Source organism: Chaetodon trifascialis, chromosome 17 (assembly GCF_039877785.1).
Source record: "Chaetodon trifascialis isolate fChaTrf1 chromosome 17, fChaTrf1.hap1, whole genome shotgun sequence".
In the NCBI taxonomy this organism is placed as follows: Eukaryota; Metazoa; Chordata; class Actinopteri; order Chaetodontiformes; family Chaetodontidae; genus Chaetodon; species Chaetodon trifascialis.
In genome coordinates, this window is record NC_092072.1 from 11,087,368 (window position 1) to 11,108,833 (window position 21,466).

At 43.8% G+C, this 21,466-nt stretch overlaps 1 protein-coding gene across 2 annotated transcripts in view; it reads right to left on the minus strand.

Moving 5' to 3' along the window:
• Window positions 1-368: 368 nt before the first annotated feature.
• Window positions 369-21,466, minus strand: part of atxn1a (ataxin 1a) — an 85,826-nt gene continuing 64,728 nt past the window's right edge. Inside the window, exons 1-3 of one of the 2 annotated variants that reach the window (XM_070984142.1) lie at window positions 18,089-18,494; window positions 8,528-10,886; window positions 369-5,864 (exon numbers count right to left, since the gene is read on the minus strand). In XM_070984142.1, coding sequence (XP_070840243.1) covers window positions 5,259-5,864; window positions 8,528-10,381 — 2,460 coding nt within the window. In that variant the 5' untranslated portion in view covers window positions 10,382-10,886; window positions 18,089-18,494 and the 3' untranslated portion in view covers window positions 369-5,258. Of the gene's footprint in view, window positions 5,865-8,527; window positions 10,887-18,088; window positions 18,495-21,466 lie in introns of those variants that run through there. The other variant, XM_070984141.1, reaches the window with a different exon arrangement.

Here is a 21,466-nt window from a genome sequence, read left to right on the forward strand (position 1 = left end):
AAAAGAAGGGATGCATTCCATGAGAAAAGGTTTTCCTAGTAGAAAAGAACCAAGGAACCACCTAACACCTCGGCCCGTTGGACCCAAGAACGCGCCGGGCGCCAAGCGAGATGGAGCACAGACAGATTAACACAAGGTTACGGCAAGGTGATGTGCAAAAACCTAAACTGAGCCATCTCTCTTTTTCATCCTTATTCACCCCCTTTTTTTCATTCTCATTCTCTCTGTCTGTTTTGAATGAATGTTACCCCTAGGGAAGGTATCGGTCTGAGACAGAGGGGTTAGACCAAGCCCATCCTAGGATTAGAAAGTGCTGAAACATTATCAAGTCTTTTACATCTACTTACATGTGCATCTCTGTTGGTTGGTTGTTTTTTTTTTCTTTTCTTTTTTTTCTCTTTTTTACAAAAAGTGGTCCCCACTAGCAATGAGGTTTCTTTTTTCTGCGGGTCTCACCGTGAACCGTCGAGGGTCAGGGTTTATGATCTCACAGACAATTAGAGGAGAAAACACTCCGTTACACACACATGCGTCACACGTTCATACACATTTGAACACCAGGTGTACACAAGCACGCATACTACACACGACATATGGTGCAGATACACACGCACGCAACAACGAGACATGACACAGTCTCTCACGCACTCAAATTTAGGAAGGCCGCAAAGACAAAGGGAAAGAGAGGCGCAGATCAACTCTCCATTGGTTTCATTTCTCTTCACAAACATCCTGACTCTTGTTTTACAGATGTGACACACACATCAACAGACAGTAAAATACACAAGCCATTAACAAGGAAGGACACTGGAGTAGGACTATGCTACATACACTTGGCACAGCAAAGGGGGGTGCGGAGGGGGGACAAAATGTAAGTATTGCACATTGTGGTACATTTCAAGGGGATAAAAAGGTTACACTTGGGATTATCTTAACAAAATTAAAACTACACCAAACCAATGTTCCCTCTCCTGCATTCACAATGTGTCTACATTTCAGATTGCTTTGTTTCATAGTCTATTATTAAGCATGCATTTCCACTTCAAACACAATGACCTGTATACGCTAGTTGTGAGAAGGGGACCGAATATCAAAAGATGATGTTACGAGGGGAACAGGCAGTCCAGGCCAGCCTTGCTCTATCCAGGCCAGGCCACACTGACAGGTAGCTAACGGTTGTTGAGGGTTAATCGATTGCTTTGCCTCAGGAGGAGGTGCTTGTGAGGCTGGCTGGCTATGCTCGGGTACCTGAAACAAAGTTAACGAGGTCACTACGGGAGTCGTGGCAACGAGGCAGACCTGGGCGGGGTCAAAACGTCTGCTGGTTACTTCAGGTGTCAGCCTGCAGCTTGACCACAGAGTTTATGACTCTGACCAGCAGGGAGGGTGGAGGTTTCGGGGGTTATGTTCAGTTACTGCATATACGAGACACTTCCCTGAAAAACTAGCAACTGGTGTTGCAACTGTAATTCCTATGTTTAAATGGACTTCATGACGAGGGGAATAGTGTTAACTGAAGTTCAGGTGCATCAGATTCCATAAACTTTTTCCAGAATGTTGTATTTTCCTATGGGAAGAAAGGAGGAGTTGTTTTGGTTGTAATGCTAGAGGATTATCATTTAATGTTTATTGCAGAGATTTGAGTGGAATGACTCTGTGTGTGTGCGTGTGTGTGTTCCACTCATACACGAGCAGAGTGCCTGAATATTGTCGAACTATTGCTTTCCAAAGTAACCAAAGCAACAAAAGCATCACGTGGCTTTGGCTAAAAATGTCTTTGTTTTTAACCTGACAGTAAAAGTTTTGATGGTCTGAGTGGCTGATAACTTTGATAAGATGTTGTGGTTCTGCTTTTTTATTTATTAGGAGAGAGGGTTGGACAAAAAAAAAAAAAATTGCATACACAGCTACAAAACACACAGCCACACACGCACAGAGTGGAAAACATGCACACACACTCCACTATTTGTACTAGTAATGATCATGACGTTTCAATAGGAAAAGGAGGAAATTAAAATGCACTATTGTGGTGGTGTTGATCTGAGAAACCCTGTTTTATTATAAAAAATAAAGCATTTTCAAATCTCATACGGGGTCTTCTCATTCACTCACCATCACCACCCATCTGCCCATTTATTCAACCACCTATCCATCCGTTCCTCGTCGTTCCGAGCACACATCCATCCTGCCATCGCCCTGGTAAAAACCCACCACCCGAAACAGCGTTGCCCCACACAGCTAAACCTAAATAATCAGTGGGATGAGAATACGACTGATCCACTTCTTAGAGGCAACAAATGACGCTGCCAGCTAAAAAATATCTCTGCCGTATAGCAACACCTAAATACAGAGGTTGAGTAGAAAGCTCAACAGACATGCCTGCAGGAAGCCACCTCTTCTCCACCTCCACAACAACACTAATATCTGCACGTTAATCCGAGTACTGTGCATGATCATACTGCATTTTCAACACAGCATGAGTTACATGTCGAATATGCAGAATGGCACCAAACAATCAGAACATACTGAACCCCTGGCGACGTGTCCACCATCACATCCAATTTCATTTAGATTTTCTTCATGTCAAAATGGAAATATAAAACATCAGCGTATTTCATTTAGATTGATGTTAGGGGAAAATACAGACAAAATCTTTTGGTATGCCGTATAATAAAATAATCCCCAGGTGGTACACACTTTACATTACACCTCAAATAACCAAGATTAGAAATAGAAGACTTGGACTTTCATTCGCAAGCAACAAGTCTGTGAGGATGTTGCTTGAAAAGCTCTAAATGTTGGGACAACCAAGCAAGCACATCTGTTGAGGTAACTGCTACATCTTAATAGGGTTTCAGCTGGCTGAAAGCACAGGCCGTGTTCAAAACTGAACCCTAGCCCCTACACCCTGGTTTCAACAGCAGGAAAAGTGGACAAAAAAGTCTCAGCTTTCCTTCACACGCTATAACTGGTATATCTTTAACTAAAGTCAGTAAATTCAGTAGGCAGGCACGTGTTAAAATTCTGGTTTACAGCTGTGGTTATGTTCGTAAAAAGACTCAAATGTAATTTGACCTTAACTGTAGAAACTTTTCCTCTACAACGTGACAAGTGCCTATTGAGGAACAAAAACCCTGGTCTCCTCCAGTGTGTTACGTGGTCTAGGGCTCATTTCAGGACAGGGCCGTTAAAAATTAGGTCTCCACCTTTCTCCCTCCTCCTAATGTGCAAATTGCAAGATTCTCTTAAGTACAACTCCAAGTAGAAACACTGGACATTTAGCACTGTCTATATATCAAATGAGTACATCCTTTTCCTATACACAGTATACATACACTCATACACAAACTCACACACATACACAAACACACCACAGAGCACTTTCTGTACAACTGTACTGTTAGCAGTGTGCATTAATCCAATGTCAGTCAACTAGTGTCTTTGCAGGAGGGACAGTATGCACCAAGAAGCATCTGCATTCATCTAAATGCTTATTAACAAATACAGTACACATTATAGGTCATTGAGTTTTAGGATGGTCTGTACTGTTTTGTGTTTGTGTTAGCATGTGTGTGTGTATGGATAGACAAGGACCAGCATCACGCACACTCCAGCACGCACACTACAAATATATGACACCCTTCAAAATTCTGTGGCGTGAGTTTCTAACCAATGCTCTCAGAACATTGTTGGGATATTTCAAAGCCTTTTCCTTGTAAATCCTCATGCCAGATCCTAAACTTTCAGAACACATTCCAATACTTTTCCTCTGACTTTTACATGGCCGGCTGGCTGTACGAGTGCGCAGGCTGAAAACCATGATTCTTCTAATTCCTTTTATCACCATGAGTTTTCCTCTAACCATCTACGGACTGGAATATTCTCCAACACCTGTCACAAACGTCCCTTTCTTTGTGATCCCATGGCACATCCGCCCCCACGTCACCAAACAACCTCTTCACTATTCCAAAAGCTTCACCTTTCCAAAGTGCTGTTGCTACTTTCTACCCTCGTCTAAATAGAAAAAAATCTAAAAAAAAACATACAGTACTGCGTAAATAAAGAGACAACAAAACTTTGTCGGCTGTGTGGTGACTGTGACAGGCGTGTTAAGTGCTTTGAAACATCTTGACCCTCTCAGAACTGACATGCAGATTCTCTCAGTTACTCTCACACAGCCGCTCTCCGTAAAAAAATATAAAGAAATTCATCAAAAAACGATGAGGATTGTATGAAGCCTTCCTCTTAACATTTTCTTTCAAAGTGAAGTCCGCCAACCCAGTGTGTTTGCACTTGTATGTATTAGGTTAGGGTATCTCACATTTATACATTAACATTGACCCACCTAGGTTCAATCTAGGACTAAAATGACCCCTGATTAAAGTTTTTGACAATCATTGAAAAAAACTATCGGGTGAGATAGAAGATGAGGGGTTTAAGGAAAAAAAAAAGAAAATTAAAATGCTCAAGATGAAAGGAAAGACTCCACCGTCATCAAACTGAACAGAGCACGAGTTGTTCCCTCTCCATTGTGTGGCACACTGGCACCACCTGATGACATCACTGGTCAGGTCTGGCACACCCTGATGTCACTGAATAACATGGTACACTGAGACTACAAGACATAGAGGATGATGTTCTCCCAACTCTAATTCGGCAAAAAAATTTCATGATCTAGCCACAAATCCTTCATGCTCAGGATCAGCTGACATTATATCACTCCTGTGGCCCGGTGTAAAACCACTGGTGTGGCAAAAGGTGGTGGAAAAGTGTTGTCATCCAGCTCCACGAGCAGTGCAAAGGGAGTGAAATCACTGTCAAGAAGCTAACGGTGAGCTAACTCAATTTGGGATTTGCAGAATGTGTAATGCGTAGCCAGCCAAGAAGAGCCATCAAGCCTTACTCCCGTGTGCCACACAGCCACCAATAAACATTTAGCACGCTTCACAAATCCCTCCCCAGAAGTCATCTCATGAAAGCCACCAAAACGGCACCAATTGCTTGTGTGATATCAAATCTATCTATAAAAAAAGTGTGTTATAAACTTCATGGACTTAATGTAAGGTGATACCATGTAGGGTAAGTTTACCTCTACAGTACAGTATTCAAGATAGAAAAATAAAAACAGAAAACAAAACTTTAAAACCAAGACAGATGAAACATTAATGTGGGCAGTTTTTTGTAGAATCCTTTTCCGTTTTTTTTGTGTGTTTTTTTTCTTTCAAATCCCAATGGTTATCTAACAGTCCGGCTGGCCTTCACTTGCCAATATTCGACCTTCCCTCAATGCTGACTTTCACCTCATGAGGGATGAAGGAAGGTTTGGGCAGCGTCAAGGGCGGCTCCTCCTCGGATTTTTCTACCTTTCGACCTTCAGGGGCAGACCACCTCCGCTTCCTGCCTCCTGATGGCTTACTGGAGCCAGCTTCCGCGCTGCTGGCAACCTGACCTTTAGAGACCGACCCTCTTTCCCCAAACACGAGCTCTCCATTTTCTACATTGGTGCCCCCTCCACTCCCATTCCCGCGTCCAACCTCCCCTCGCTGGCCGATGCCGTTCTCCCGCTCGCTGTGCCTGGAGCCTCCTCCACTGCAGCTTTGGGGAGGGTCTAGGACAGCTCTGTGGGGTTTGAGGTGCCCGTGGCTGGAGGCCGAGACAGAGGCAGGGGTGGCCAGCTCCAGGGGCTGAGCCTTCTTTAGAGATCCGTTCCTCAGGTTCTTGAGGGTGAGTGAAATACAGACATCGCCCACAGAAAGCTTGGTGCATGGCAGCTCCAGAAGCTGGGTGGTCCGATCAGGGCAGCATGAAGACCAGCCTTGGCCAAAGACGAAGAAGGGGTACTCCACCAAGACCTCCACACTCACCTGGAGGAGAGGGAAAGACACATTAACACAAAGACACTTTAAAGAGGTAAAAAATTGGTGTTAAATCCAAAGTATTTCCCCAGATGGGTGTGGTCGATGAGATTTGGTTGACAGTCCACCAAATATCATCACATTCTGATTCAAATATCTTTTTAAAGAAGATTTTTCTGGCCTTTATTGGACAGTGAGTGTTGAAGGCAGACAGGAAACACGGGAAGAGAGGATGTTGCAGTTATATCGTATGTGTCTTAAACACGACGCTTCTTTACGCCCAAAATCTGCTAAATCCTGACTGGTTCTTGGAAGCATTTTTCATGTTAAATACACAAAGCTGCTCATGTGTTCATATTCATGCATAACGATGTAAAAGTGGCTGCTTGTCAAAAACTACAAGGACTTAAGTGTTTTATCTGAGTGAAAAGTCTTTCAGAACATCCTTAAAATCAGCATGACAATTATGTAACTACTGTGATTGGTTTGTTAGAGACACAGCTGGATATTGTTAGCATAGCTTCTACGAAGAAATGTCTGTGTGACCAGATATCAATCCAAAAATGAAGCCTTGTGTTTAGTTACACCAAATCAATGAAGAGGAGGGAACATATTCATGTAAAGAAGCTGCAACTGTCTGAATTTTGGATTAAATTCTGTACTTTGGGGTCTGCATTGCCATTTATATGTCTGACAGAGTGAAGAGATTCTTCATGGAAGGCTTTGAGATACAACGGGTAGAGCGAGGAAGAAAATGAACAGGAAGAGAAAGGAGATGAAGTCAAGGAATGACTGAAATATTGTAAAGAGCATGGAGAATGAGAAAGTGGGAGCGGAGAAAGTTGCTGAGATGGAGATGAAAAAGGAGAGATTACAGAGCGAGGGTAGGTTGAACAGAAGAGGAGTGAGGAAGTGAGTGTGAAAGGGAACAATGTCAAGAACGATGGAAGCGTAAGATGTATCAAACACCCTCTAAAAGCAAACGTCAGGCAATATTTTCCCTCCTGTATTATATAATTTTTGACTTCTCCGAGTAAGTCCTCTGAGCGTGGACTCAAAGCTGCTACCACCACCACTCAGAGGAAAAAAAAAAAAAAAATAAGAAGAGCCACTGATGGAGTACAAGAGAGAAATACAAGTCTTTGAAAGATTGTCAGCTTTTGTGGGGTACAGTATCAAAGAGCAGCCGGGGGCGGGAGAGATGGTTAGAGATGTGCTGCGTGGGTGGACGAGTCACAGCGTGGACAGATGAAATAGATTAACTGGCTTTAACGCACACCCTCAAAGACAGTGAGAAGGGTGCATGAGTGTGTGAGAGTGTGTGTGCAAGTGTGTTTGAAGGAGAACCAGAGAAAGAAAATAGAAGGATAAATTGTAGCATAGTATTGGATGTTAGGAGTGAGACTTCCGTGTCAGAGCATTATCTGGGAATCAAGCATGTAACCTGAGCCTAATTTTAAATCAGTACTTCAGGTATTTCACAGACTTAAGTCACATATCAGAAAAAAATCCTCCAACGCACCTCAGATATTACATATAGCAGTAGAAATGTGGTGCTGTATCAGTGCACTCATGAAAACCTGATGAGTAGATTCCAACTCTTTGAACTTTCTCCACAGTTCATTATCAGGACATGTTTGTTACATGAGTGCCAGCCGAGTACATTGAACTTAATTACAGAGGGAACAGCAGAGTCCTGTGAGATTCACCATTATAGATTCATTAATAAGGGAGCAGCTCAACGCTTGTCATTCAGCATTTATAACACCAGTTGAGAGCATATTTAAAAGAGTTCATAAGGATCTTGTTAAAACTGTTACAACTGGGATGAACAGCCTGGCGCTGCATCACAAGACCGGAAAACATGTAAAACATCAGTAAAATACTTAATAGAAGAGTTAAATTAACCGATTCTTAAATTGCCGTCAGTCAATTTTCTGATGTTCTACTCATCTTTTAAATCGACAAAAGGTTTTGGCATCAGTCATAATGATTGTCAGTCATTATCATGTTAAAACATATCAAGAACAAGCACTGCAGGATAGTTACACTTTTCTTGCAGAGAGTTAGACGAGATGGTCAATAACAATCTCATGTCAGCGCATTAACAATGGAGACAGCACTGAGTCAATTAGCTTAGCTTAGCACAAAGAGTGGAAGCAGGCTCCAAATTTGTGAAGTACACTAGTACTACTAGCTAGCAACTTCCATCTCTAAATCTTAAAAATTAACATGCTGCATCACTAATCGTTCAGTAAAGAAAATGTAAAAAATATTCCTTTGTTCCCAGCTCTAGAGTTGGGTTATTTAACCCAAACACAATAGGAGGGTTACTGTGTGTTAACAGAATATTGAACTGAGGAGCATGGGGAACATCGATACACCACCCAACAAGTTCTCCAGGAAGTTATAGCATTGTAGTTTCACGGCGTAAACCTGTAGAACCACAATTTGTCATATTTCAATTTTGGTTTGTGTGTGCATTTAACAAACAAGATTAAAAATTGTTAGTTAGTGAGCTATTAAGAAACTAGTCATATTTCTCAAATGCTGTTTATGCCAAGATATGCTAATCGCTAATTAGCTATATTGTTCATGAACTCAGAGAGTGGCAAAGTGTTTTCCCAAATGTCAAACTATTCCTTGATACAATTTGGCTTCCTGTCTCTCACCTGTGCACGGTGCTCACCAACAGAAAACTGAACCACAGCAAAGTTGGGTGAGGTGTGGCTCCCTTCGATCCGCTCCACTGTGGACGAGTCGATCTTCAGCTCACTGCTGATCTCAGCACTCTGGATGAAGTCCTCCGTCTTGAGGTCCTCCACACGTTTCAGCTCCCCATCGGCCAGCTGGATGATGGAGCCCTTGATGAAATATGGGGGGAGTGAGGGTGGCACCACCGTACTGGATGGAGGAGGAGGACCAGAAGGGGCGACCAGCCCCGGCGGAGCAGGAACAATGGGGAGATGAAGCTGGGCTTGGACCACTGCACCTGAAGCGGCCTGGTGATATGAGCCGCTGGAGGTTTCCAGAGTCTCTCCTTTGGGGGCAGTGGCAGCAATGTATGTGTGAGGGAGTGTGGTAGGAAATGTGGCCTGGGTGGATGATGTTACGTGAGAGGTTACAGGTTCCAATGTGGTGACTCCACCTCCGCTGACAGGGATAATGACCGGTTGGGTGGCAGGAATGAGTAAGTGTTGTTGTAGGCTGGTGTGGTAGCTGATTGGCGTATGCTGGCTCCCATTGCCCCCTGCAATGTAACCAATGATAGGTGGCTGAGGGTAAATACTTGTGGAGGGGAGCCCCATTGACAGTGACTCTGTATGGTTGTGGGTGGTCTGGATAACGGTCTGAGGCGACAGTGTGCTGACAGCGGCTTTCAGGCTGTTGACACTTAATGGGGGTGGAAACGTGAAAGAGGAGGTGGTGTTGGAGGAGGAGGGTGTGCGATTGACAGGCTTGCCCAGGATGATGCCACCTTTCTCCATGTGTGTGGGGACAGAGGTTGCCAACTTCTCTGGGCTGGCTCTGGGTGGTACCAGCTGGTGGTCCACATGGCTGTTGGGCATAAGCATGACAGAGGTTCTCAGCCCTGAGGGATCATGAGTAGAATACTCTGATGGCAGAACCAGCTGGCGGGCCTCATATGAGGACAAAGAAGAAGTGGTGTCTCGTGATTTGCTCCCCAGCTTGGAGAGGCTGGACTCTGGGGACGCTCCGAATCTCCTGCCCCTTTCCAGCTCTCCATTGTGGAGCTCTCTGGGTCTGGAGCTAACTTCGTCTTTCCTGGTGGGTCCGTCCGTGTACTGCACCACAACCTGGGACATCCCATGTCCCAAAGTGTGGTGGGGGTGCAGTGACTGGGGAGGAAGGTGAACACCTCCTTGGTGATGAGGCGACGGCACAGTCCGGTGGGAGGTTGAGATTTGAACATGGTGAGGGGCAGGGTCTGACGGAGGCGGAGGCATGGAGGTACACCCTGTGGATGCTCTCTGCTGGTCATGTTTGGAGGCCTGCGAAGGAGCACAGACTGTCTCTGTGTGTGAGGGTCTCTGTGCAGCCAAAGAGGAGGAGGAGAGGGGGGGAGGTGGAGGAGGAGGTGGAAGCAGTTGGGGGGAGATGTAGCCTGTGTATGGGGTGGTGTAGGGTGAGGCTATAAACTGTAGGTTGGGTGGCAGTTGGGTGTAATGGACAGTTCCTCCAACTGTGGACTGTGACAGGGGGGACGTATACACTGTAGGAAGAGATGAGACTAGCCTCAGTGAGGAAGAGGAGGATGAAGAGTCTGATGTGGAGAAGAGGGATTTGTAGTGAGGCCCGTCAGACTGGCTGGAGCTACAATGGCCACCCACGCCACTCTCATTCCCACCAGCCACACTGGCAAGCCAGGCCATGTTCTCTGTGCGTTGGCTGTCACTGGCAGGCGGCATGATGGGTGAGCGATTTTCAGATGGTAATGTACTCGAGGGGATCTCCCTCTTCTTAGGGGGCAGACATTCATTACTGCGTTCCTGGTTGGACTTCATGCTGACTTCGCCTCACGTCCCTCAACAGTACTTGCGTTTCCTTAACTTTTGGACTTCTGTATCTTTTTTTTTTGTTCCTTCTTTCCCTAACTTTCTGTTTCTTGTCTCTTTTTTTCCACGTTTAATGATCTGTCCCTTGTCAGGTTAATTAGCTATGAATTATCTTTCCCAATCTTTTCTCTCTTTCACTCCCTATCCAGTTCACCCAAGGCCGTAGAATCAGGGCTTTTTCTTGATGACAAAGAAAATCCAGGTCCTAACAAGCAGGTGAGGAAGGATTAAAGATGGAGATGAAGATATGGAGGGGTGGTTAGAGGGGAAGGGTAGAGCGATCTGTTTGGTCCAGGGGTCTTTAGCGGCTGAAAGGTGAGCTCAGTGTGGTGAGGGAGAGTGTCACGACGTCACACCTGCTGCTGCCGCCGAGCACGACGGGGGGCCGAGTGCGTCGCACTTCATGCGGAATCATTTCCCTGCAAAAGCAAGCCTGCTGACACCCAGCACAATCCTGTAGAAGAGAGAGGTGGGCAGACTGTTAGACAAAGGTGTGAATCTCACAAATGAGCACACAAATTTGAGGTCATTTTCATCTTTTTTTTAATGTTTGCAGTTTGTTTTCACCTAAACAGCAAACACAATGAATGGCCAATGCTCAAATTTCTTCCTCCCAACACAAAACAAGTGCATCAACTAATTGTTTTTCAATGACAAATGAAATAAGATGACACACTGCAAGTTACCCAATACACCGCATCACTGAGTAAGTAACTATGGTCTGGGTGCAGCCACAAGGCATTCTCAAGGAAAAAATGGAAAAATGATTACTTACTGACCATTGGTTATGGTGCTTTGTTTGTTTCTTTACTTACTTTTCAGTGTAAATGTAAATGTAAACTTGTATTTGGTTCTAACCATTAATTAATCACAATATACTGACTTAAACCTTCCTGGATCTTGTTTCGCAACCAGTCGCAAATTCAAATCAAGGACTGAGAAAGACGACACATGGTTCCAGTAAACACGGGATGTGAAAATGGAAAAACAAGGCATAAGGGAGCGAAATGATGCACCAAGAGATTCAGGAGTACAATAAAACAGATGAGCTATACGTTTACTGCCATGAAGGTCGACAAACAGGCCATGAGCCAATGAACTCAGTAACCCAACAACAAGCTCCGTAACTAAACGAGGCCATGGACTCTCACAAAGACAACAAGAAACAAGGGAGCGTGAAAAGAGAGAGCTCGTATGTAAAAATGTGCATTAAATGTGGTTACTACACCATTCATTCATGGGTAATGGCAGTTTTATATAAAAGAGAGCATACATACACAAAAATGACGTTAAATACTAACAAACTGTGGCCAAACAGCAGGCAGGGTCAAAAATCCATTCAGTAATTTGCAGTTTGGACACTGCTTTTGCAGAAAAGCTTCCCACAACCTTTAAAAAGGTTTTTTTAGTGCCTCAACAGCAGGTGAGCGGAAGAATTGAAGCTGAATAAAAATAATCCAAGCAGTTCCTATTGGATTTCCAGAAGATTGCGGCCTTAATAATAATAATCTAAACAATTCCAAGAAGTTTCCAGCACCTGCTGTGCTTGGACCTCTGACAATGACAATGTGCCGTACTCAACAGAGTGTGAGAGTGTGTACCACATGTGTGTGTGTGTGTGTGTGTGTGTGTGTGTGTGTGTGTGTGTGTGTGTGTGTGTGTGTGTGTGTGTGTGTGTGTGCCATCTGTTAGAGAGGACCCCCCGCTGCAAAAGATGGAAAACTTGGTGTGAATTTCATAAATAATGTACAAGTATTTAAAGCACATGCACCCACCCACACATACACAACCATCCTGCTTACTCAAACACTGACACCTGGGCATATTCAATTATGCTGACACATGTTCTTCTCCTGACACACAGCACAAGTTCACACACAAACAGACACCCCCTTTACCAACCACAAAAGCAGCACATGCACAGCCTCAAGTGTTTCTACAACTGAAAGACTTCACATTTGCACACTTGAAGGTGGGCCGAGTATCGGTTGACCAACACACCGCAAACTTGCAACTAAAAATGCACAGCTAGCACAAGTGTTGCTATAGCAACAACACATTGACTGCAACACAAGGTGTGTCAATTTACTTCCTCAGTTAAGAGTTCGCAAAGTCAGGGAGTTTACTTTGTCAAGGGCCGAGTGTGTTTTCTGCAAGAATGACTGCACTAAGGAGATTAATAAAACGGTAACAAATGGAGTGTTTGGCTCTATTACTGTAAATGAATAAAATAACATAAATGAAACTCTCAAACAGTCGTATAATAATAAACACTTGGAAAGGTCTTCAACCATCTACAGCATGTAAAATCCAGCCTATAGAATTACCTTTAGAAGGCCTTTCTAAACCACATCCAAATATCATCCAGAAGACAATGGTAGACTGAAAATGTGGAAATCCACTTGAGTTTATGTCATGAAATATTATATTAGTAAGACAAGAAAGGCAAAAACAATATCAATCTTGCAAAAAATGATCCCTTGAATTGTGGCAGACACACTTCACGTAACAATGGAAGCCTCTCACTCGACATCATTACCCAAGATTGAAGCATTTATTATTGAGCATTTGGGAACACTGACAATCTGATCTGCAGACGTAGAGCAGAGTGACAAAAGCATGTAACAGGCAACTGATTTGGTATCATCACTAAATAAAAGACCCCAATTGTTGCTGACTATACTCACATCAGACCCCGTCACACAGCCTCTTGTGTTGGAGATGACCCCGACTAGCTGACCTCTGTAGTTGCCAAACCACAAAAGATTTAAACTTTCGACCAGAATGACTGGGTCAACACCACCCAGACGTCCTAAGGCTTATTTGCTAATTCCTGCAGAGTGATACTAACTGCACCCACTGTGTGTATGCGTGTGTGTATGTGTGTGCATTCTGTAGGACAAGGGACATCTTGCATCTCAAGCAGATGCGTGTGATTTAAGAAGTGTCGCAGTGCTACTACCACACAACTGCAGAGACGGGCGTAGGAGTGCAATGCAATCAAATACACGTTCACATGCGCATACAGTAGAAGAGTACCCGTGCGTGCACACATACAGTGTGTTATGCTAGTGAGCACACACACGCGCACACTTTCTCAAGCGCACACCATCTGTTCAATCAAGCAGGCATGACTCAGAGGTGTGCTGAGAGGTATTGTTGATCGGTGAGGTTTTAGCACTGAGATGCAATCTTCTCTGCCTCTCCCTCCTTCACTCTACCTCCACTCGACTCAGCCTCAGCCGGCCCACCTCTCCTTCTTCATAACTCCATTCTCAATTATCATTCTTCCACCTAATGGTTTTATGCTCTTAATCCTCTGTCTCCTAATGTCTCCGCTTCTTGTCTCTTGGCATCCTTTCCCATGAATCTCCTCTCGACTGTACTGCGCCTCATTCGCTGCGCTTCTGTGTCATAAAATATAGTCGGTATATTCAACAAGCTCCTGCTCAAAAGAAAACTTCGAGATAAGAGGAATATTACGCGTCTGAGAGCTGTCAGATTAGAGACATTTCATATCAGCTGTCACATCAAACACTGACAATGTCTGTACATCCAGCAGCAGATCTGTTCATGCTGACATCTATGAGGGCTTTTATCTTCAGAGCGAGGCGCGTCATTTCTACTGTAACTCTGGCATGTGGAAAAGGTTTCTGAGTATTCCAGGAGAAATATTGTATGCATTGCGTAATGGGATATATTGTACCACTGTTCCATACTGTGTGTGTATAAGGCGTCGTATGCAGCTGCATGGGCTGAGCAGCTTGTGCTTGAGAGTTATGTGTGCTCAGGCAAACAACACATCACAATAAGACTGATGCAGCAAATGAAGGGATGTAAATTACTAGAAAAGTGGTTTGTCATCTTGCTTTATTTGCTGAGTTATACAATAATCTTCAGATGTTACACTGTATGAATATAGGAACTTAAAACTTAAACAATATTCACTCTCCTTTCGGCTTTATTTTGGTCTCCACCAAATCCTGAAGGAAATACCTTCACCCGTTAATTGCTATGTTTGCAGTCAGCTGTTTGTTGCTGTGCAGGTAGCTAAAGTGGGATTTTAGAACTTTTTTGCTGAAAGCAGCTGCCTGCTGTTTATGGAAATGACACAGGTGAGAGTGAACAGTTATGCTGTGGGCTGAAAAACCAAAACAGTTGGAGGAAAGATGCAAAAACGCTCAATGTGGCAGAGTTAGGTGATAATTCTCTGTGGGTTTGTCACTATAAGCAACACCTTTCGCATTACACACAGTCATTTGATTCATGGCTAATGTGAAAATCCTGATCAGAGCAGCTTTAACTCTGCAGGGACAGACGGCGAGATACCGTGCATGCACAGAATAATCCTGGGGAAAAAGTTGAATCCTGAAGCTTTGGGTCCGTTCTCTTCTAGTTTGTCCTGCAGTGTTAGCGAAAGAGCTGAAGAGAGAGAAATACTGTGCTGAGAGTGAGGAAGGAGAAGCAGTGAAAGTAGAGAAAAAGACTCATTCTTGCTGTAAACTCCTCAGCTGAGACTCCGCTGAGGGCTACATTCCCCTCTTATTAACCCTTCCAGCACGCAGGCTGGGAAATTTTGGTATTTTGTAACAAAAAAAAACTACAGCAACAATTAATGAAAGGAGAGCACAAGGAGGATTGACGAAGGGATTTGAGGGAGGGATAAAGAGAGGCGAGGAAGATGGGAGAACGGGGGTGTGAGTGTGAGGAAAGGCATGGGACGCATGGGAGAGAGAAACTGAGAGGCAACTGACCTACATTACAAAAAGAGAGTACTGCTTCAGTGAAACTGACACTCAGACACACATTCACTGAAAAGCTATGTCACCTGAATCTTGCTGAGCTTGCAGCGTCAACGTGTGTGTGTGTGTGTGTGTGTGAGTGAACGTGTGTGTGTGGGTATCAGATGACCGGTAACCCAAGCCGTCTGTCCTCCATGTGCTTTAGTCTCTCTCTCTCTCTCTCACACACACACACACACACACACACACACACACACACACACACACACACACACACACACACACACACACACACACACACACACACACACACACTCACACTCACACGCATTCACAAACACAATGATCCACCTTAGAAAAGTATGTGTGTGTGAGTCAGTAACCTGAATCATTCACTCATGCACCATACTATTGTCCTTCTATGGTAAAAAAAAAGCGAAGGTGTGTATATGTCACCCTTCCTTTCTTTCACACTTAAACACACCCACACCCACACACACACACACATGCACCATACTTATTTCTACCACACATATAAAACCAAGTCAAGTTTAAGCTGCAGCTGTATGTGGCACCAGAAAAAAACCCAAACATATGGATTCATGGATGAATTATAAAGTCCTCAGACTGTCTGATGTTGGTGATTACAACCCTGCAGGGAGACAGAATTAAACTGATCTTTCATGTATCAATTATGTATAAAAATGACATGTTACAGTAACACACATTAAACCATACTGTCTAATTGATGCATTTAACTTATATGACAATCTATAATTTATAAATCCTTCTAGTTTACTTGAGCAGTAATGGAGTGCTTTGTGGTTATGGCGCCACTGCTGCAGTACTATGGCTGACAATACTGTAACTGTGGTCAGTTACAACAATGTTTACGACAGACATTCAAAGACACGAGCACACAGTTCTGCAGCACGACTCTGAGCTACTTCCTATACTTCACCAAACAATGCAAACAAGTCTAAAAGATTTGCATCTTAAGAATGTATTGTGTCTGTCCCATTGGCCTCTATAGAGTACACTCTTAGGAACATGAGATATGAGATATTATCACATGCAGCCATATCTGCAATAATCACGTCGCTTTTCCATTTAATTAACACAGCGTTAAACTCTAATTTTGTTGTTTGGTTGGTGCTATCAGCTCTGCTGCATTCAGCTTCAGCTGTTAGCAGCAACAGCACGATCTACAATTATATGCTGGTATGTCCACTCTGTAAACAAAATCCACTTAAAAAACACCCCTCAAAACGAGAATCTCTGCTCAACTGCTCAACTTTGCATTTTAGCTCAGGATGTGAAGGCGAGCAGTGCACGGCAATACTTTAAAAATGGCTCATCACGTCCAGCTTCAGTGGTGACTGTTTGCAGTGAGCCGGAGTGATCACTGGAAATGCTTTTTGTTATGTTTTTCGAAGGGACAGCCGGTTACGGAATGTACTGACTCGTGTCCTGTGCTTGTGTGTAACTAGAACAAAACAAAAACTCCTAGTCAATGGCTGAGTAGTTGCAGAACATGGTCGTGGGGAATGAGGCATTAGTAAACTAATAAAGAGCCAATATGCCACTAATATGTATGCTAATTAGCAGCTAGTTGATGATAAATATGGGTACTTTAATATAATTCAGGATATGAAATAATAACTGTGTTGTTTTGCCAACAACTAACCAACTATTTTGCCTGCAAAAGCATTTAGATAAATGCAACGTTAATATAAAAACTAGTGTGCATGGGCTGCATATGTCTGTTGCATTTGGGTCTGTGTGTGCGCGTGTGTGTGCGTGATTGCCCAGCCATAATCATAATCATGATCAAAGGGATAAGTCCAACGTGATGTGTTATCTCACTGCTAAATATAGTTCAACTGGAAAGTACAGTGTTGCTGCAGGCTTATACTTCTCTGTCTCTCTCTACTTCTCTATTTCTTCCTCTATGTCCTTCTGTAGCTTTTGCCTATGTGGTTTTTCATTAGTGTGGGTGTGTGTTTGCGCGTGTGTTTGCATATGTGCGTGCATGTGTGTGCACATTACAGGGACCCTTGCCAGACCGGGAACTCTGACAAGGCTGCCACTCTCCACTAGTGATTACACACAAACAACAACAAACACACACACACACACACACACACACACACACACACACACACACACACATACACACAGGAGTATGGTCAGATAGTGAGGGAGTAATGGAGGACAGATGGAGACAGAGTTAGAGAGAGAAGCAGGGGAGGAGAGGAGGGAGGGGGTGACGGAGAAAAAGAGAAGCAAGAGCGAGGGAGAGGGAAAGAGTGGCTAAGAGTTACACAAACAAAGAGAGACGGAGATGGAGAGAAACAAACGACTGTGAGAAAAAGACAGAGCCTCTTTCAGAAAACAAACACTCAGGCAGCGTTGCATGACTTGCACTTTCTCACCCCTCGACAACCCTGAGGTTGAGAGGGTGGGGGGGGTGGGGGGTTGGTGAGGGGTAGACAGACAGGGAGAGCCTGAGAAAGGAAAGAGTCAGAGGGAAGTGAGGAAGAGAAGAGAAGAGAAGAGAAGAGAAGAGAAGAGAAGAGAAGAGAAGAGAAGAGAAGAGAAGAGAAGAGAAGAGAAGAGAAGAGGGGAAACACTTCAGGACGGCGGCCGAATGGGAGACAGAAGCGACGTCGATTGTAGGAAAAACTAGGGCAGACGCAGTACGCACTTACAAATGACATACTGTGATACAACAAGACAAGCGTTCGGAACACACACACACACACACACACACACACACACACACACACACACACACACACACGCTGACTCTCTAACACACACACACACACACACACACACACACACACACACACACACACACACACGCACTCTTCATTCAGAGCGAACTCAAAACTATGTGAAGTGTACTTACCAGGTTAGCAGGAGTAGCCCACTTCTGCAGCATGCTCTCTCTCCCCCCTTCTCATTCCTGTCCTCCCTTAACTTCTCTCTTCTCTTCCTCTCTTCTGCTGTATCCCTCGTACAGCACTTTGAGTCTCTCTCTCTCTCCCCCTCAAGCTGAAAATCCCGAGCAGATTCAGCGCACTTGTGCTACAAACTGCTCTCGGCCTTTCTCACCCCCCCCAAACACACACACCGCAGACACACACACACACACACACAGCTAACAGCCCTCTCCTAAATCTTGACAGCGGGGCAGGAAGCTCCCTCACTACCACTGATACACAGCACTCAGGTGATCTCACACACACACACTCACGCACACACAAAATTGGTAGCACACACTTGCACACGCCCACAGGGAGGGAGTCCCGCATACAGAGCTCCAACGTGTATTATGCAAGGGGCTGAACGCGAGCCAGAGCTCTCACACTGTCTGCCGTACACACACACACACACACACACACACACACACACACACACACACACACACAAACACACACACACACACACAAACACATAGGGCCCCTCCCACAGTTCGCTCGGCCAACTTCATCAGGTATTCATTCAAAAAACACACACACGCCAGCTGGCTGCACGCCCAGAGACCGCTTACAAGCAGCGAAAGAGAACGAGGGGGGGAGAGAGAGAGAGAGAGGGTGGGAGGCTGTTTCAGTGAAAAGGGCAGAGGGGGGGAGTGTGGGAGGGAGGGAGTGAGCAGTAGAGATTAGAGCGAGAGAGTACATGAGAGAGTGACACATGGACAGCTCATGTACACATACAGATATGCATGTATGTCAGGCTGAGACTACGATTGATCCGCCGTTTGTCTCTTACATTTATTGAAGGCTTTCAAGTTTCTTTTATCCAGCAAACAGCACTAAAAGCCAGATATTCAATTTAAAATGATATAAAACAGAGAAAAGCAGCAAATCCTCACATTTGAGAAGCTGGAAGCAGAGAATTCATCGACAAATCCTTTGAGAATGAGGTGTCATCAATACACGTGCATTTATATATGCATTTGTATACATATATATATATATAGACAAAGATATATTTACCTACATACAGGTAAATACACTAAATCATCCAGCCTAACATTTACAAATACACTCTCGTGTGATTTAAATGCTCAAACCTGAAGGCAACATCTTCTGTACTTTCCTACATTTGCTAATATACAGTAGTTTTTGTGCTCAGCTCAAAAGGCTGCACTTCCTTCTTTCCACCACTAGATGTCATGCCTGATTACCTCTCTGACAGCGTGCAGCAGTCTATTTCGGTTAGTTAGCTGACCTAGATAAAAGACCATTTGAAAGTAAATATAGATGAAATGTGCTCCTCAATGCTAAGAGATGTAGCACGCACAGGAGAGAAGTGAGCACTCACTTATAAGACATTAACACACACACACTCTCACACACACACAAGCAGAAATGTAATGATTCCCACTAGACTCAATGGGTCTAAACATGCACCAAAAAAGCACATCCTGTTTGTGTTGGTTGGTCTTCCTGTTAGCTTGATATCAATCCTAATGTTTAACATTGGATATTCATGGAGTGTTTAACTATTGCAAGGCAGACATGTCAAAGATTACTATTAATGTGGGAAAGAGGACTAAAAGAACATACACGATGTGCCCAGAGAGGCTCGGCTGTGTAAGCGGATTGACAAGTGGTGATCTGAAATTTCTTTTTTATTTCACTTTGGGGTGTATTTTTAGTGACAAGCACTAAGAGCTATGATGTTTTATATTTATTTTTGACATTGTGTGTCAATCAAGCAATGATGCTGATGATGTTTCGTCTGGGGTTCAGTCTGCTGTGCACTTTCTGTAGATACTCTTCAGTTTTTGCTCGGTTGTTAGTTGTTTTTGCTCATGTTTAAGATATAGTTCCTGATTTGTTATAACCCAGTGCCCACAAATCGCAAAATTTCCTTCCTGTTTTGAAATGAAACCACCTACTTTTGGAACTTTTGGGGTTTTTTGGCGAACCATTGGAAATTCTTACATAATGAAAGTGTGTGTTTTCACTCTGCCGTCTTTAATATCACTATTGAGTTCTAAAAGAAAATAATCTGACAGAAGAAAATGTTACAGCTCACAGTGAGAGAGCAGGATGACAAGGACAACAGTAAAGAAAATAAAGAGAGACTGAAAAAATATATAAGAGTGAGACACAGACAGAAGGCCAAGTCAGCAGAGACTGAGAGGAAACCAGACTTACTGTGTCTGTCTCAGAGTCCCTTCTCTTTTGTCAGGTGACCTCAATGGCACGGCTGAACTCACCTGTTGCCTTGGCAGCTAATTGGACCCTCTTTGCCTTTAATCATAATTCATTTGTGTGGGTTTGTGTACAATATGCTGCCAAGGGAAACGGAGAATCAATCATGAGAGATTTCTCTCTCTTTTTGTTTTTTAGTTCAGTCTTTGTTCGGCTGGTCAGCTACAGCGCAGCCACGCACCAACGGCCTTCGAACACACAAACCTCCAAACCCAGCCTCTAGACCCACATAAATATCCATTTTCTTCAAATTTCATTTTTCTCCGTCATCCACTGACCAGGAAGCCTGTTTTGGTTGGATGTTAACAACAACTGGAGACCATCGCTAAATATCCAGAGTATCACCACTTGATCATAACTTGCTAATATCCAGTGTCTCTCCTTCGGCAGAATCCGTGTTTTATTTTCCCCGAGCTTAAAAATCTCTTCATAAACCTGTCACCTCCTCGCAATTTACAACTCCACTCTGTGACTGATGGATTTTATGGGTATTACATGAAATCACTGAGGTCTCTTAGCTATTTCACACAGCTGGGGAGCTTGTAAAATGTTTCTGAACACGCAGACATTCCAACTCTATTCTGTTTTTCATAAATACAAATTGAAATTCACTTGTAGTAAGCAGCACGCAGTTCTCTTGACCTGTAATTTTTTCCTTTATGATTTCATTAGACTCTTAATTTTTAGAAGTAACTTGACTATTGGAATGTGTCAGGATTGATTAAAGGGACAGTTCACCCCAAAATGAAAGACACATGTTTTCTCTAACTGTACCTGTCGTGCTGTTTATTTATATAGACTGTTGTACAAATGTCTGCCACCTCTGGAATATGATGCAACTTAGATGGCCCTCGATCGATACTGCTAGCTAACATTACAGCTCAGCTGAGGAGGATGCTGTTAATGTTTCCATCCCGCACTGTCACGAACACGAGCCTCAGGCCATGAGTAACTGCACCTTCTTCTGCACAGTGATACAGCTGGCAGGTGTAGCTCGGTAGAAAGAAGATAGTTCCTCCATGAAACTGCTCACGACAAGGTCTGTGGATTATCTTGAG